The sequence below is a fragment of the Leopardus geoffroyi genome, chromosome C3 (assembly GCF_018350155.1).
Source record: "Leopardus geoffroyi isolate Oge1 chromosome C3, O.geoffroyi_Oge1_pat1.0, whole genome shotgun sequence".
Lineage (NCBI taxonomy): Eukaryota > Metazoa > Chordata > Mammalia > Carnivora > Felidae > Leopardus > Leopardus geoffroyi.
In genome coordinates this window covers 64,171,684-64,185,817 of record NC_059338.1, presented here as the reverse complement: position 1 = coordinate 64,185,817, position 14,134 = coordinate 64,171,684, and the positions used below count along the sequence as shown (strand labels likewise).

Genomic DNA, 14,134 nt, shown 5'->3' with positions numbered 1-14,134 from the left:
CAGCACAGAGCCCGGTGTAGGGCTAGAACCCATGAACTGCGAGATCACGAACCAAGTCAAAGTCGGATGCCCAACTGACCGAGTCACCCAGGCGCCCCTTTTCTGATATTCTTGAGTATATGCTATGCTCTTTCCATATGAAGCTTCAAGTCTTTTTTCTTGGCCAAGGGTGGGAGAGATGTTTTCTTGAATGATTAGCATTGGTTTTGTTCCTTTGTTCTGGTTTTCTTTTTCACGGATTTCTTTTGGGTCTTTGCTTATCTTCAGTATTTGTCACTTTGTCTGAAATCCTTTTTATCCCATTGTTCATTTCTTTTTACTTTAAAATTTTTCCCGTTAATTTCACCTGTGTCTTTTAAAGCATTACCTGTTGTTTACTTTCATTTTTAAAGGCTATTTTCATTGCATATGAAATTTTAGATTTGGAATTTATTTTCTTTCAGCAATTTAAAGATATTTTTACTCAAAGTTTTCTGGTTTGCATTATCTCTATAGAGAAATCAACTTGAAGACTTATAGGTACTCTTTTTTTTTTTTCTTTTTTTTGCTTTGGCTGCCTTTGAGGTTCTCTTTGTTTTTGATTTCAGAAATTTTACCATAGTGTTTCAGGATACAGATTACTTTTTTCTGTGCCTCGATGTCTTTTTCAAGTTTGGGAAAATTTTGCTTCTGCCCAACTCTCTCTCTTCTCTCTTTTTAGGACTCTACTCCTTAGATGTAGACAGTGAGTCTCCATTATGTTCTTGTCTATATTTCCAATCAGCTTATCTCCCTGTGCGTAATTCTGGGCATTTCCTTCTTTTTTTTTTTTTAATTTTTTTTTTTTAACGTTTATTTATTTTTGAGACAGAGAGACACAGAGCATGAACGGGGGAGGGGCAGAGAGAGAGGGAGACACAGAATCAGAAGCAGGCTCCAGGCTCTGAGCCATCAGCCCAGAGCCCAACGCAGGGCTCGAACCCACGGACCGTGAGATCGTGACCTGAGCTGAAGTCGGACGCTTAACCGACTGAGCCACCCAGGTGCCCCTGGGCATTTCCTTCTGATGCCTCTTCCAGATGACTCTGTTTTCAGTCATCACTCCTAATAGTCAAATTCTTCATTCCAGTTAGTGCAGTTTTCATTTTTTTTTTTTTTTCCAGAAGTGATCTGCAGCTCAGAGGCATGGATAAGGCAGAATTATTGATGTTCAAAGTTGCCGTGTGGGGCATTGGAACAACCCGGGGAGGCGACTTGCAGGTATTGGCAAGATGGAGGCTGGAGGACGAAACCATGGAGCTCAAGTTAGGCAGGAAAAGAGGAAATATGGGGGTGGCAGAGAGGGAGAGAGCAGAGGGCTCAATATGGTGGATGTCTAGACTGCGAGAGGAAAAGTAAGAGGTAGAGGAGCAGTGGGGATAACAACCACAGGGCTAGATAATTGGGGGTTGAGGTCAGAAACCACAGTGTTTGCATTTAAAGGTTTTTTTTTTTAATATGAAATTTATTGTCAAATTGGTTTCCATACCACACCCAGTGCTCATCCCAACAGGTGCCCTCCTCAATACCCATCACCGACCCTCTTTTCCCTCCCACCCCCATCAACCCTCAGTTTGTTCTAGGTTTTTAAGAGTCTCTTATGGTTTGGCTTCCTCCTTCTCTAACCTTTTTTTCTTCCTTCCCCTCCCCCCATGGTCTTCTGTTACGTTTCTCAGGATCCACATAAGCGTGAAAACATATGGTATCTGTCTTTCTCTGTATGGCTTATTTCACTTAGCATAACACTCTCCAGTTCCATCCACGTGGCTACAAAAGGCCATATTTCATTCTTTCTCATTGCTACATAGTATTCCATTGTGTATGTAAACCACAATTTCTTTATCCATTCATCAGTTGATGGACATTTAGGCTCTTTCCATAATTTGGCTGTTGTTGAGAGTGCCGCTATAAACATTGGGGTACAAATGCCCCTATGCATCAGCACTCCTGTGTCCCTTGGGTACATTCCTAGCAGTGCTATTGCTGGGTCATAGGGTAGGTCTATTTTTAATTTTTTGAGGAACCTCCACACTTTTTCCAGAGTGGCTGCACCAGTTTGCAGCCTCTTGCAACAGTGCAAGAGGGTTCCCGTTTCTCCACATCCTCGCCAGCATCTATAGTCTCCTGGTTTGTTCATTTTAGCCATTCCACTGGCGTGAGGTGGTATCTGAGTGTGGTTTTGATTTGTGTTTCCCTGATGAGGAGCGACGTGGAGCATCTTTTCATGTGCCGGTCGGCCATCTGGATGTCTTCTTTAGAGAAGTGTCTATTCATGTTTTCTGCCCATTTTTTCACTGGGTTATTTGTTTTTCAGGCGTGGAGTTTGGTGAGCTCTTTATAGATTTTGGATACTAGCCCTTTGTCCGATATGTCATTTGCAAATATCTTTTCCCATTCCGTTGGTTGCCTTTTAGTTTTGTTGATTGTTTCCTTTGCTGTGCAGAAGATTTTTATCTTCATGAGGTCCCAATAGTTCATTTTGCTTTTAATTCCCTTGCCTTTGGGGATGTGTCAAGTAAGAAATTGCTGTGGCTGAGGTCAGAGAGGTTTTTTCCTGCTTTCTCCTCTAGGGTTTTGATGGTTTCCTGTCTCACATTCAGGTCCTTTATCCATTTTGAGTTTTATTTTTGTGAATGGTGTAAGAAAGTGGTCTAGTTTCATCCTTCTGCATGTTGCCGTCCAGTTCTCCCAGCACCACTGGTTAAAGAGACTGTCTTTTTTCCATTGGATATTCTTTCCTGCTTTGTCAAAGATCAGTTGGCCATACTTTTGTGGGTCTGGTTCTGGGGTTTCTATTCTATTCCCTTGGTCTATGTGTCTGTTTTTGTGCCAATACCATGCTGTCTTGATGATTACAGCTTTGTAGTAGAGGCTAAAGTCTGGGATTGTGATGCCTCCTGCTTTGGTCTTCTTCAAAATTACTTTGGCTATTCGGGGCCTTTTGTGGTTCCATACAAATTTTAGGATTGCTTGTTCTAGCTTCAAGAAGAATGCTGATGCAATTTTGATTGGGATTGCATTGAATGTGTAGATAGCTTTGGGTAGTATTGACATTTTAACAATATTTATTCTTCCAATCCATGAGCATGGAATGTTTTCCCATTTCTGTGTATCTTCTTCAATTTCCTTCAGAAGCTTTCTATAGTTTTCAGCATACAGATCTTTTACATCTTTGGTTAGGTTTATTCCTAGGTATTTTATGCTTCTTGATGCAATTGTGAATGGGATCAGTTTCTTTATTTGTCTTTCTGTTGCTTCATTATTAGTGTATAAGAATGCAACTGATTTCTGTACATTGATTTTGTATCCTGCGACTTTGCTGAATTCATCCATCAGTTCTAGCAGACTTTTGGTGGAGTCTATCGGATTTTCCATGTATGATATCATGTCATCTTCAAAAAGTGAAAGCTTAACTTCATATTTGCCAGTTTTGATGCCTTTGATTTCCTTTTGTTGTCTGATTGCTGATGCTAGCACTTCCAACACTATGTTAAACAACAGCGGTGAGAGTGGACATCCCTGTCATGTTCCTGATCTCAGGGGGAAAGCTCTCAGTTTTTCCCCGTTGAGAATGATATTAGCTGTGGGCTTTTCATAAATGGCTTTTATGATGTTGAAGTATGTTTCTTGTATCCCGACTTTCTCGAGGGTTTTTATTAAGAAAGGATGCTGAATTTTGTCAAATGCTTTTTCTGCATCGATTGACAGGATCATATGGTTCTTATTTTTTCTTTTATTAATGTGATGTATCACATTGATTGATTTGCAAATGTTGAACCAGCCCTGCAGCCCAGGAATGAATCCCACTTGATCATGGTGAATAATTCTTTTTATATGCTGTTGAATTTGATTTGCTAGTATCTTATTGAGAATTTTTGCATCCATATTCATCAGGGATATTGGCCTGTAGTTCTCTTTTTTTGCTGTGTCTCTGTCTGGTTTAGGAATCAAAGTAATGCTGGCTTCATAGAATGAGTCTGGAAGTTTTCCTTCCCTTTCTATTTTTTGGAACAGCTTGAGAAGGATAGGTATTATCTCTGCTTTAAATGTCTGGTAGAATTCCCCTGGGAAGCCATCTGGTCCTGGACTCTTACTTGTTGGGAGATTTTTGATAACTGATTCAATTTCTTCGTTGGTTATTCAAGCTTTCTATTTCTTCCTGTTTGAGTTTTGGAAGTGTGTAGGTGTTTAGGAATTTGTCCATTTCTTCCAGGTTGTCCAGTTTGTTGGCATATAATTTTTCATAGTATTCCCTGATAATTGCTTGTATTTTGAGGGATTGGTTGTAATTATTCCATTTTCATTCCTGATTTTATCTATTTGGGTCATCTCCCTTTTCATTTTGAGAAGCCTGGCTACAGGTTTATCAATTTTGTTTATTTTTTCAAAAAACCAACTCTTGGTTTCATTGATCTGTTCTACAGTTTTTTTTAGATTCTATATTGTTTATTTCTGCTCTGATTTTTATTATTTCTCTTCTTCTGCTGGGTTTGGGTATCTTTGCTGTTCTGCTTCTATTTCCTTTAGGTGTGCTGTTAGATTTTGTATTTGGGATTTTTCTTGTTTCTTGAGATAGGCCTGGATTGCAAGGTATTTTCCTCTCAGGACTGTCTTCACTGCATCCCAAAGCTTTTGTATTGTTGTCTTTTCATTTTCATTTGTTTCCATATATTTTCTTTCTTTTTTTTTTTTTTTTTAAATTTTTTTTTCAACGTTTATTTATTTTTGGGACAGAGAGAGACAGAGCATGAACGGGGGAGGGGCAGAGAGAGAGGGAGACACCGAATCAGAAACAGGCTCCAGGCTCTGAGCCATCAGCCCAGAGCCCGACGCGGGGCTCGAACTCACGGACCGCGAGATCGTGACCTGGCTGAAGTCGGACGCTTAACCGACTGCGCCACCCAGGCGCCCCTGTTTCCATATATTTTCAAATTTCTTCTCTAATTGCCTGGTTGACACATTCATGCTTTAGTAGGGTGTTCTCTAACCTCCATGCTTTTGCAGGTTTTCCAGACTTTTTCCTGTGGTTGATTTCAAGCTTCATAGCATTGTGGTCTGAAATATGCATGGTATGATTTCAATTCTTGTATACTTATGAAGGGCTGTTTTGTGACCCAGTATGTGATCTGTGTTGGAGAATGTTCCATGTGCACTCGAGAAGAAAGTATATTATGTTGCTTTGGGATGCAGAGTTTTAAATATACCTGTCAAGTCCATCTGATCCAATGTATCATTCAGGGCCCTTGTTTCTTTATTGATCTTGTGTCTAGATGATCTATCCATTGTTGTAAGTGGAGTATTAAAGTCCCCTGCAATTACCACATTCTTATCAATAAGGTTGCTTATGTTTGTGATTAATTATTTTATATATTTGGGGGCTCCCGTATTTGGCGCATAGACATTTACAAATGTTAGCTCTTTCTGATGGATAGGCCTTGTAATTATTATATAATTCCCTTCTTCATCTCTTGTTACAGCCTTTAGTTTAAAGTCTAGTTTGTCTGATCTAAGTCTGGCTACTCCAGCTTTCTTCTGAGTTCCAGTAGCATGATAGATAGTTCTCCATCCCCTCACTTTCAATCTGAAGGTGTCCTCAGGTCTAAAATGAGTCTCTTGTAGACAGCAAATAGATGGGTCTTGTTTTTTTTATCCATTCTGATACCCTACGTCTTTTGGTTGGAGCATTTAGTCCATTTACATTCAGTGTTATTATAGAAAGATATGGGTTTAGAGTCATTGTGATGTCTGTAGGTTTCATGCTTGTAGTGATGTCTCTGGTACTTTGTCGTCCTTGCAACATTTCACTCACAGAATCCCCCTTAGGATCTCTTGTAGGGCTGGTTTAATGATGATGAATTCCTTCAGTTTTTGTTTGTTTGGGAAGACCTTTATCTCTCCTTCTATTCTGAATGATAGACTTGCTGGATAAAGGATTCTCGGCTGCATGGTTTTTCTGTTCATCCCATTGAAGATTTCCTGCCATTCTTTGCTGGCCTGCCAAGTTTCAGTAGATAGGTCTGTCAATAGTCTTATCAGTCTCCCTTTATATGTTAGAGCATGTTTATCCCTAGCTGCTTTCAGATTTTTCTCTTTATCCTTGTATTTTGCCATTTTCACTGTGATATGTTGTGCAGATTGATTCAAGTTACGTCTGAAGGGAGTTCTCTGTGCCTCTTGGATTTCAATACCTTTTTCCTTCCCCAGATCAGGGAAGTTCTCAGCTATGATTTGTTCAAGTACACCTTCAGCCCCTTTCTCTCTCTCTTCCTCTTCTGGAATTCCTATTATATGGATATTGTTCTGTTTGATTGCAGCACTTAGTTCTCTAATTCTCCCCTCATACTCCTGGATTTTTTTCTCTCTTTTTCTCAGCTTCCTCTTTTTCCATAATTTTATCTTCTAATTCACCTATTCTCTCCTCTGCCTCTTCAATCCGAGCTGCGGTCGCCTCCATTTTATTTTGCACCTCATTTATAGCATTTTTTAGCTCCTCATGACTATTTCTCAGTCTCTTGATCTCAGTAGCAATAGATTCTCTGCTGTCATCTCTACTTTTTTCAAGCCCAGCAATTAATTTTTCAACTCTTATTGTAAATTCTTGTTCCGTTATATTGCTTAAATTGTTTTTGATCAATTTGTTAGCTGTCGCTACTTCCTGGAGTTTCTCTTGAGGAGAATTCTTCCGTTTTGTCATTTTGGGTAGTCCCTGGGGTGGCGCCCAACTGCAGGGCACCTCCGCTGTGCTGTCTGGAGTAACTTGTGTTGGTGGGTGGGGCCGCAGTCAGACCCAACATCTGTACCCAGCCCACTGCTGGGGCTACAGTCAGACTGGTGTGTACCTTATCTTCCTGCCTCCCAGGGGCAGGACTCACTGTGGAGTGGTGTGGCCCCTGTCTGGGCTACTTGCACACTGCCAGGCTTGTGGTGCTGCTTCTATGGGATATGGCGTATTAGCCGGGGTGGATCCACAATGTGCACAGGGGCGGGAGGGGCAGGCTCAGCTCGCTTTGTCTTTGGTGGTCCCCTGCGGGAGGGTCCCTGAAGCACCAAGAGGGAGGCAGACCCGTCAGAGGGATGGATCCACAGAAGCACTGTCGTTGGGTGTTTTTGCGGCGCAAGCAGTTCGGGAACTGGTTCCCTTTGGGATTTTGGCTGGGGGATGGGAGAGGGAGATGGTGCTGGCCAGTGCCTTTGTTCCCCGCCGAGCTGAGCTCTGTCTTCCAGGGCTCAACACCTCTCCCTCCTGGTGTCCTCTCGCCCTCCCGCTCTCTGAGCAGAGCTGTTGACTTTTAACATTCCAGATGTTAAGTCCCACTGGGTGTCAGAACCCATGCAGTCCGGCCCCTCCGCTTTTGCCAGCCAGTCTCAGTGGCTCTGCCTTGCCAGGCGGGCTGCCCCTCTACTGCCCTGGCTTCCTCCCGCCTGTCCGTGTAGTGCACACCGCCTCTCCGCCCTTCCTACCCTCTTCCGTGGGCCTCTTGTCTACGCTTGGCTCCGGAGACTCCATTCTGCTAGTCTTCTGGCGGTTTTCTGGGTGATTTAGGCAGGTGTGGGTGGAATCTAAGTGATCAGCAGGATGAGGTGAGCCCAGCGTCCTCCTACGCTGCCATCTTCCAAATCTATCTACTAAGTTTTTCATTTATTATTTATTTTTGAGAAAAAGAGACAGAGTGCAAGCAGGAAAGAGGCAGAGAGAGAAGGAGAATCTCAAGCAGGCTCCACGCTGCCAGCGCAGAGCCCGATGTGGGGCTTGATCTCATGAAGCTATGAGATCATAACCTGAGCTGAAATCAAGAGTTGGACGTTTAACCGACTGAGCCACCCAGGTGCCCCTGGAGTGTTTGAATGTAAATGTAATTATAACAAGGGGACTGGCATTGGTCAAGGCAGGCTCAGCTGTGCCACGATAAACCCCAACCCTCAGGGCCTTTACGCATTCAAGTTCAATTCCTGCTCACACATAGTCCGGTGCAGATGTCCCTGGTGAGAGGGTTCCTATGGATGACTCTTCTCAAGCAGTGGAGTGGCTTTTCTGTCTAGTGGCTCTTTGAAGGTTCCCTTCACCGGTCCCTTCTTACCCAGCTTGTATCTATTCCGTCTTTAATTGTTGCTGCAATAGACTGACATGTGGAGGAAGGTCGGACGCATGGAGGTTCATGCGACCCCTTCTTTAGCACTTCAGTGACACATATCGCTTCTGCTCATTCCCCGGAGGTGAGAACCAGTCATGTGGCCCCACCCAGACACAAACAGGGCTGGGAAACATCATGCCCATTTAGAAAGCTTCTCCCCAGCAATAGCCCCATGTGATGGCTGGCCACAGTCAGGAGTCAACTGTAACTGCTTTTAGGCCATGAGGAACACTCACCAAGTTCTGAGCAAATGACAGCAACAGCCAGGGATGGGGTATGTGACACCTGGATGACAGGGGCCTTAAACAAATGACACTTGAATTAGGGTGAGGGGATTATTGATCTGGCCATGATACTGTGGATTAGGGAGGGCTTTAGTTCCGCAGCTTATCCTGAAGTACTTTGGGGAGAGAGAAAGAGAACCCTTGGTTTGAGAGAAAAACAGGGAAAATTATATTCTCTGAGGAATGTCTACTGAAGAAGGGTCAAGGGGCATTTAACTCCAGGGTATATTAGAAAGGTTTGAGAAGGTGGAGAGGAATGGGGGCCAGGGAATCTGGACCCAGGTATAAGAAGAATGGAATAGTTTAGGGATGAGACTGTGGGGAGAGGGTAGTTGGGAAGGAATCACATTTTGGGTGCTGGACAAGTGTAGGAGGAACATGGTGGGATGGATTTGTTTGGCCACATAATTGAAAGACAGTTTGTTCTTGCAACATTCTGGAGGGGTAGCAGGCGGAACTCATTGTCTCTTGGCTGCTATCTGGGTGGGTTCTCCTTCTTGGAGCATTAAGGTCTCTGACAGATGAGAAAGTTCCTTTGGAAGGAGTCATCCCTGCCTTTGAGCTTGAGATCTCTGGGGAAAAGAAGGAATCAATGCTGGTGACTTCTGGGGAGGCTCCATTGTGATGGGAGGCCCTCAGGATAGAAGGCTGCATAGGGGAGTGAAGTGTGGTGGCCAGGAGGGGTAAGGTCTTCCTGCCAAGGCCTGCAAAGTGAGAGGGTTGTCACCAAGGAGGCTGAGTATCTCATCTCATCTCATCTCATCTCACCCTGAGAGAGTGGGGGAGGGCTTGAGTGGGTCAGAGGGACAGGAGGAAGAGAGAATCTCAAGCAGGCACCACACCCAGTGCAGAGCCCATGCAGGGCTCGATCCCATGACCCTGGGATCATGACCTGGAGCTGAAATTATGAGTTGGATGCTCAAACAACTGAGCCACCCAGGCACCCCAAAGTCTGTGACTATGACCAGGGCTTCTTTCCCTGTGAATGAATTTCAGTATTCACAAAATTTAATACACAGGTCGTGTGTGTTTTCTACCCATGTGTTACAGGTTCTATTTCCCTTAGATAATTTATATACAGATTTAAAACAGGACGACAGGTCTACCTGCGCGTTCAGGTCTGTTTCAACTCAAAGACGCCATACCTTCTTCATGGTATTATTAAAGCTGTAGTCGTTCCTGCCGTGTATTTCCCACACAATGAAATTGACTTCCACATCTTCAACATAGCCATTTTCATTGTATCTGCGTGAGACAACAAGCACAACAATAGTAGTTGAGGGTAGAGGACAGGGGTTAAGAGTGGCAGCTTTCTTGTCTGGTGGGCTTCCGTTTCAGTCCTGTGTTTATCCCTGAACAGCCAGCCTTGCAGCCCCAGGGAGGTGACTTATGTTCTGGAAGCCTCGACATCCTCACTTATCTGTAAAATAACAACTGTACCTACTGTACAGGTTTCCTTCACCCCTCAAAATCAGCCTCATAGTGACAAAGCAGAATGATGTCGCCTTTTCAACAGTCAGAGCCCTAAGTGCTCTTCAGTTTGACGGGAACCACGTAGTGAGGAGGTGAGGCCCTGCTGTGCTGGCTGGTCGCAGGGAAAAAGACTGCAGGGATGAAGGAGGAAGGGCACAGCAAAGGTCCCCTGGTGTCATTGAATCCACATGAATTCTTTGGGTGACTGTTGCGTGCCAGCGAATTAAAGCACGGAATCACTAGGAGAGCAGATGTTCTGGATCTCCCGGGAGGACCCGGCTGGAGGACAGGGCTGAGTGTCAGGGGACGGGCAGCAGCAGTGAGACCTCTCGTGGGGCCGAGAGCTAGAAGTGGTCACCAGCTTCCAGGAGCCACAGTCATGCATGGCCCATGCCCAGAGAGCTCGTGATGACTTCTACCCACAGCAGACCCCAGCAGACAGTCGAGCATGGACAGGTTGCCCACCCCCCAGATGCCAGCACTGGAGACATAAGCCCCATTGAGCTTAGAGTATTCACCCCAAATTCAGTGTGTTTCAAAAGGGATGTTCCTTCAAATTGTTAAGATCATTATTATTGTGTTTTTTTTTTTTTTTGGTACCGTATGGAAACAGGGGCTTGAGACCAAAGTTCAGGTTCAGTTACTGGTGAAGTTACTGGTGTGTACCAGACCTTGCTGCCATTTTAAACATGGTCACATCTTCCTTCTCCATCAGTCAGTAACCGTTTTTCTGAATGGGAATGTCTCCTCCCACCCCCCACCCCCCCCCATTCCCCAGGATGAAAATTTCACTTAGGACTTTGGTTCAGGCGCTTGCTTCTGGGCTCTGACTCCAGGACTCTTGCCCCAGTGTCTGATATTTTCTCTTGCTTCCCCTCTCTGTGTTTATCCGTAAAAGATCAAGGGTCCTTGACAGTGTTTCTCTACCCACTGCCTGCAACTCTGCCTGACTTCACGGGTCACTCTACCTGGCTCTCCGTATGTCCTACAACCTGACACCGTCCATTCTTGCTTAGAAAAAACCAGCTGTTGTCCCATTCACAAGCAGGGCAGGGGATTTTTACGTATCAGAAAGTGGTATCTGAAGAAGCTACTTTATTTTCATCTTAATTCATTTTTAGGAACCATGAAGACATGAACTCAGGTGTGACTAGCTAGGGGTTAGAGTAGTGGTGGTCGGCTTGTTTCCCAGCACAGGAGGAAGGTCATAGAGAACTCTAAACTCTAAAGTTCCTTCCACAGGAAAATGCACACACGTGTGTGACACATTTAATGTGGTATGCAGTTTTGGAGATTTGGGCCAGGCTTTAGCAAAGCTCTCATTCTAGGAGATTCGGAAGGTGCAGCTTGTTTGCATCTTCTGAAAACCATCACATTCTTGAATTGTTAAGGACTAATTGTAAAGCCATACCTTTTATTCGAATTCAGAAAAAAAGATTTTCCTTGAACTGGGAGCAGACATCAGTTGACACTCACAAAACCAATTAAGCTATAGCGTCATCTAGTGGCAATAAGGATAAATTACATGACCCCATATTTCCCGGGTTTATAATGCTCCTTGATGATGTTTTATTGATTTCACTGAGCATACGGGACAAAAATACTTCCCCGTGTAAGCATGGCTTATTTTCATTAATGTTCATTAATAAGATATGATACCAATGAAACCTGAGAAATTCGCAAATGTCTTTACTTGGCAACTAACTTCCCTACAACTTGTAACTTCACTGTGACAGTTCCCCTTTTGGAATTCGGAAGGAGAGACCTCTCCGTGGATCCGCTGGATGCATATATTTTCAGTCCTGCACAGCCACTCAGCCCATGGTATCATGTCTTTTATTTTCTGTTTTGTGGTGCTTTAATAGCTGCGTTAATTATCCCAGGAGAATGAATTGGAAGCAGCATGCTCTATCACGTGAGTCCTGGTGCCCAGACACGTACATAAGTAACCCCAAGACAAACGTGCCGCCACGTGGTCCAAAGTAGGGTTTGCTGCTGTCTGCTCTCCGGCCCCGCCTCCTTCACCCCTCGCAGACTCTCATCTGCCCCTTGACCTCACCAGACTTCCAATCCTGACCCCTCTCTGCTTTCCTCCTCCAGGCAGTTTCCTCCCTGCCCAGCATCCTGGATTCATTCACTTGTTCTGGCCCTGCCTCCAACATCTCACCCCAGTCTTGGACGTCACACTGTGCCTTCCGCATTCAGGCACATGTCACTCGAGAAATTCAAATATGTGGGATTGAACCCACTTGTGGCGTCAACTCAATTGTGCCTTCGGTGTTGTCTGATCATCTTTCTATGGGTCGCCTTACCCAGACCGTCTCACATTACCCTCAGTGACCCCTGACATCCTCCTCAAAGCTCCTCCTCAACTCCTCAGGGCGCCCCGTTTACACAGCGTCCTTTCTCTTTCATGGAAGTAAATTGAGGCTGTCAGACATGACTTCTCTTCACTCCCATACTCCTATTTCCAAACCAGTCACTTTCTACATTTAATTTTACTCCTTCCGGGACGCCTGGGTGGCTCAGTCGGTTAAGCTTCCGACTTCGGCTCAGGTCACGATCTCACAGTCAGTGAGTTGGAGTGCCACATCAGGCTCTGTGCTGACACCTTGGAGCCTGGAGCCTGCTTCGGATTCTGTGTCTCCCCTCTCTGGTCCTTCCCCTCTTGCACTCTGTCTCTATCTCTCTCAAAAATAAATAAACATCAAAAATAAATTTTTTTTTTTTACTCCTTCCCCCCAAGTCTCAGAGGATGAATTATTCTTCTTTCAACATTGCCACCTGGGCCTTTGATGGCTACTTCCCCAGTTTTCTTCATGGACTTGGCTCCTATAGCTTATTTCATTTTAATTAGAAAACATTTCAAATATGCAGAACACAGAGAATAATGTGAAAGTTGTTATATATCATTCCCATCCAGGTTTTAAACTTTACTTATACATAAATATATCCATAAATCATATATAGTGTTGCTTTGTGGGTTTGCAAATAAATGTAACATGAGGTTACACTGCAAGTATATTTTGGCAACTTCCCCCCCCCCCCCGCCCCCCGACATTCAATATTAGGTTTTGAGATGAATCCATAGAAGTTTCCAGTCTCTTGATCTCTTTTCCTCATCAGCAGCTCCCTCCCGGCTACTCTTCCTTCCCTACCCAACCCGAGCTTCGTGGCTAACTGTCCGATTCCCTCTTACAACCATCTTAGTCATTCATTTTCACTGCTGAGCAGTATTGCACTGGCTGACCATACAACGTATACATCCAAATGTTCACTATGTTTTGTTATGTGTATTTTACCACAATTTGAAAAATCTGTACATAAAGACACCGTAAGCACACATTTCCGCCACGCGTCCTTTGCACTCGGTTTATGGTGAGATACCGCGAGGTAGCAGGAAGAGTAGGAGGATGTGAAGCCAAGTGAAGAAAACGTTTCAATTGGGAGAGAGTGACCAGCTATGCAATTCTTGCTAACGAGGTCAGGTAGGGTGAGTCCTGTGGGCTGAGCACTGGGTGTACCAATATGGAGGCCACCGGTGACACTAGCCAGCAGTGCCAGTGGCGTGGTGCTGGTGGAATCCTCACTGAGAGGGGCTGGGGGACAGGAGGAGAGTTAGTCACGGTGAGTATGGTAGCTAAAGAGGTAGGGGGGTCAAGGGAGGGTCTTGTTGTGTTTTTGTTTCTGATGACATTAGAACTGCAGGTTTCTTTGATGATACAGTCAAGAGGGAAAAGTCGATAATGCCGGAGAAGGAGGGGGCAGTTTTGGAAGCAGTGTTCTGAATTAGGAAAGCAGGTGGGGATCCAGTTCACAGATGGAGAGAGAGGCCTTACATGTACATATAGTTCACCTATGATGATAGGAAGACAGACAGAGTTCAAGGGGACGGATGTTTGCAGATGAGTTGGTAAGGTGGTAGAAGTTTGTGGAGACCTCTTCTAATTGAGGTCACTGGGACTCATTTGTCTTCCTCATTCTCTCTTTTCTTCTGTCAATTATCAATCAATTATCAAGCCCTGTGTATTACAGTCCCTCATTTTTCTCATAAATAATTCCTCTTCTTTGTCCTTGCTGCTATTTTAATCACTTGTTTTTTTCCTCCATGGAACTACCATTGGAGGTACCAACTGGAGTACCAATTTTCCTCCATTGGTACTACCAATATAGTTTACTACATGGTCTCCCTACTTAGACGTGCTTTCCTGAAGGTCATCTTCTACC

General features: G+C 44.3%; 1 protein-coding gene across 3 annotated transcripts in view; it reads right to left on the bottom strand.

Annotated features, from left to right (window-relative positions):
* The window catches only part of CATSPERE (catsper channel auxiliary subunit epsilon), a 197,889-nt gene that overhangs the window by 15,621 nt on the left and 168,134 nt on the right, over nucleotides 1-14,134 (bottom strand). For all 3 annotated transcript variants that reach the window (XR_006705997.1, XM_045453179.1, XM_045453178.1), the window contains one exon: nucleotides 9,580-9,679. Coding sequence is in view for 2 of the 3 variants with exons in the window: in XM_045453179.1 (XP_045309135.1) it covers nucleotides 9,580-9,679 (100 nt within the window). In the remaining variant the exon portion in view is untranslated. The remainder of the gene's footprint in view (nucleotides 1-9,579; nucleotides 9,680-14,134) is intronic.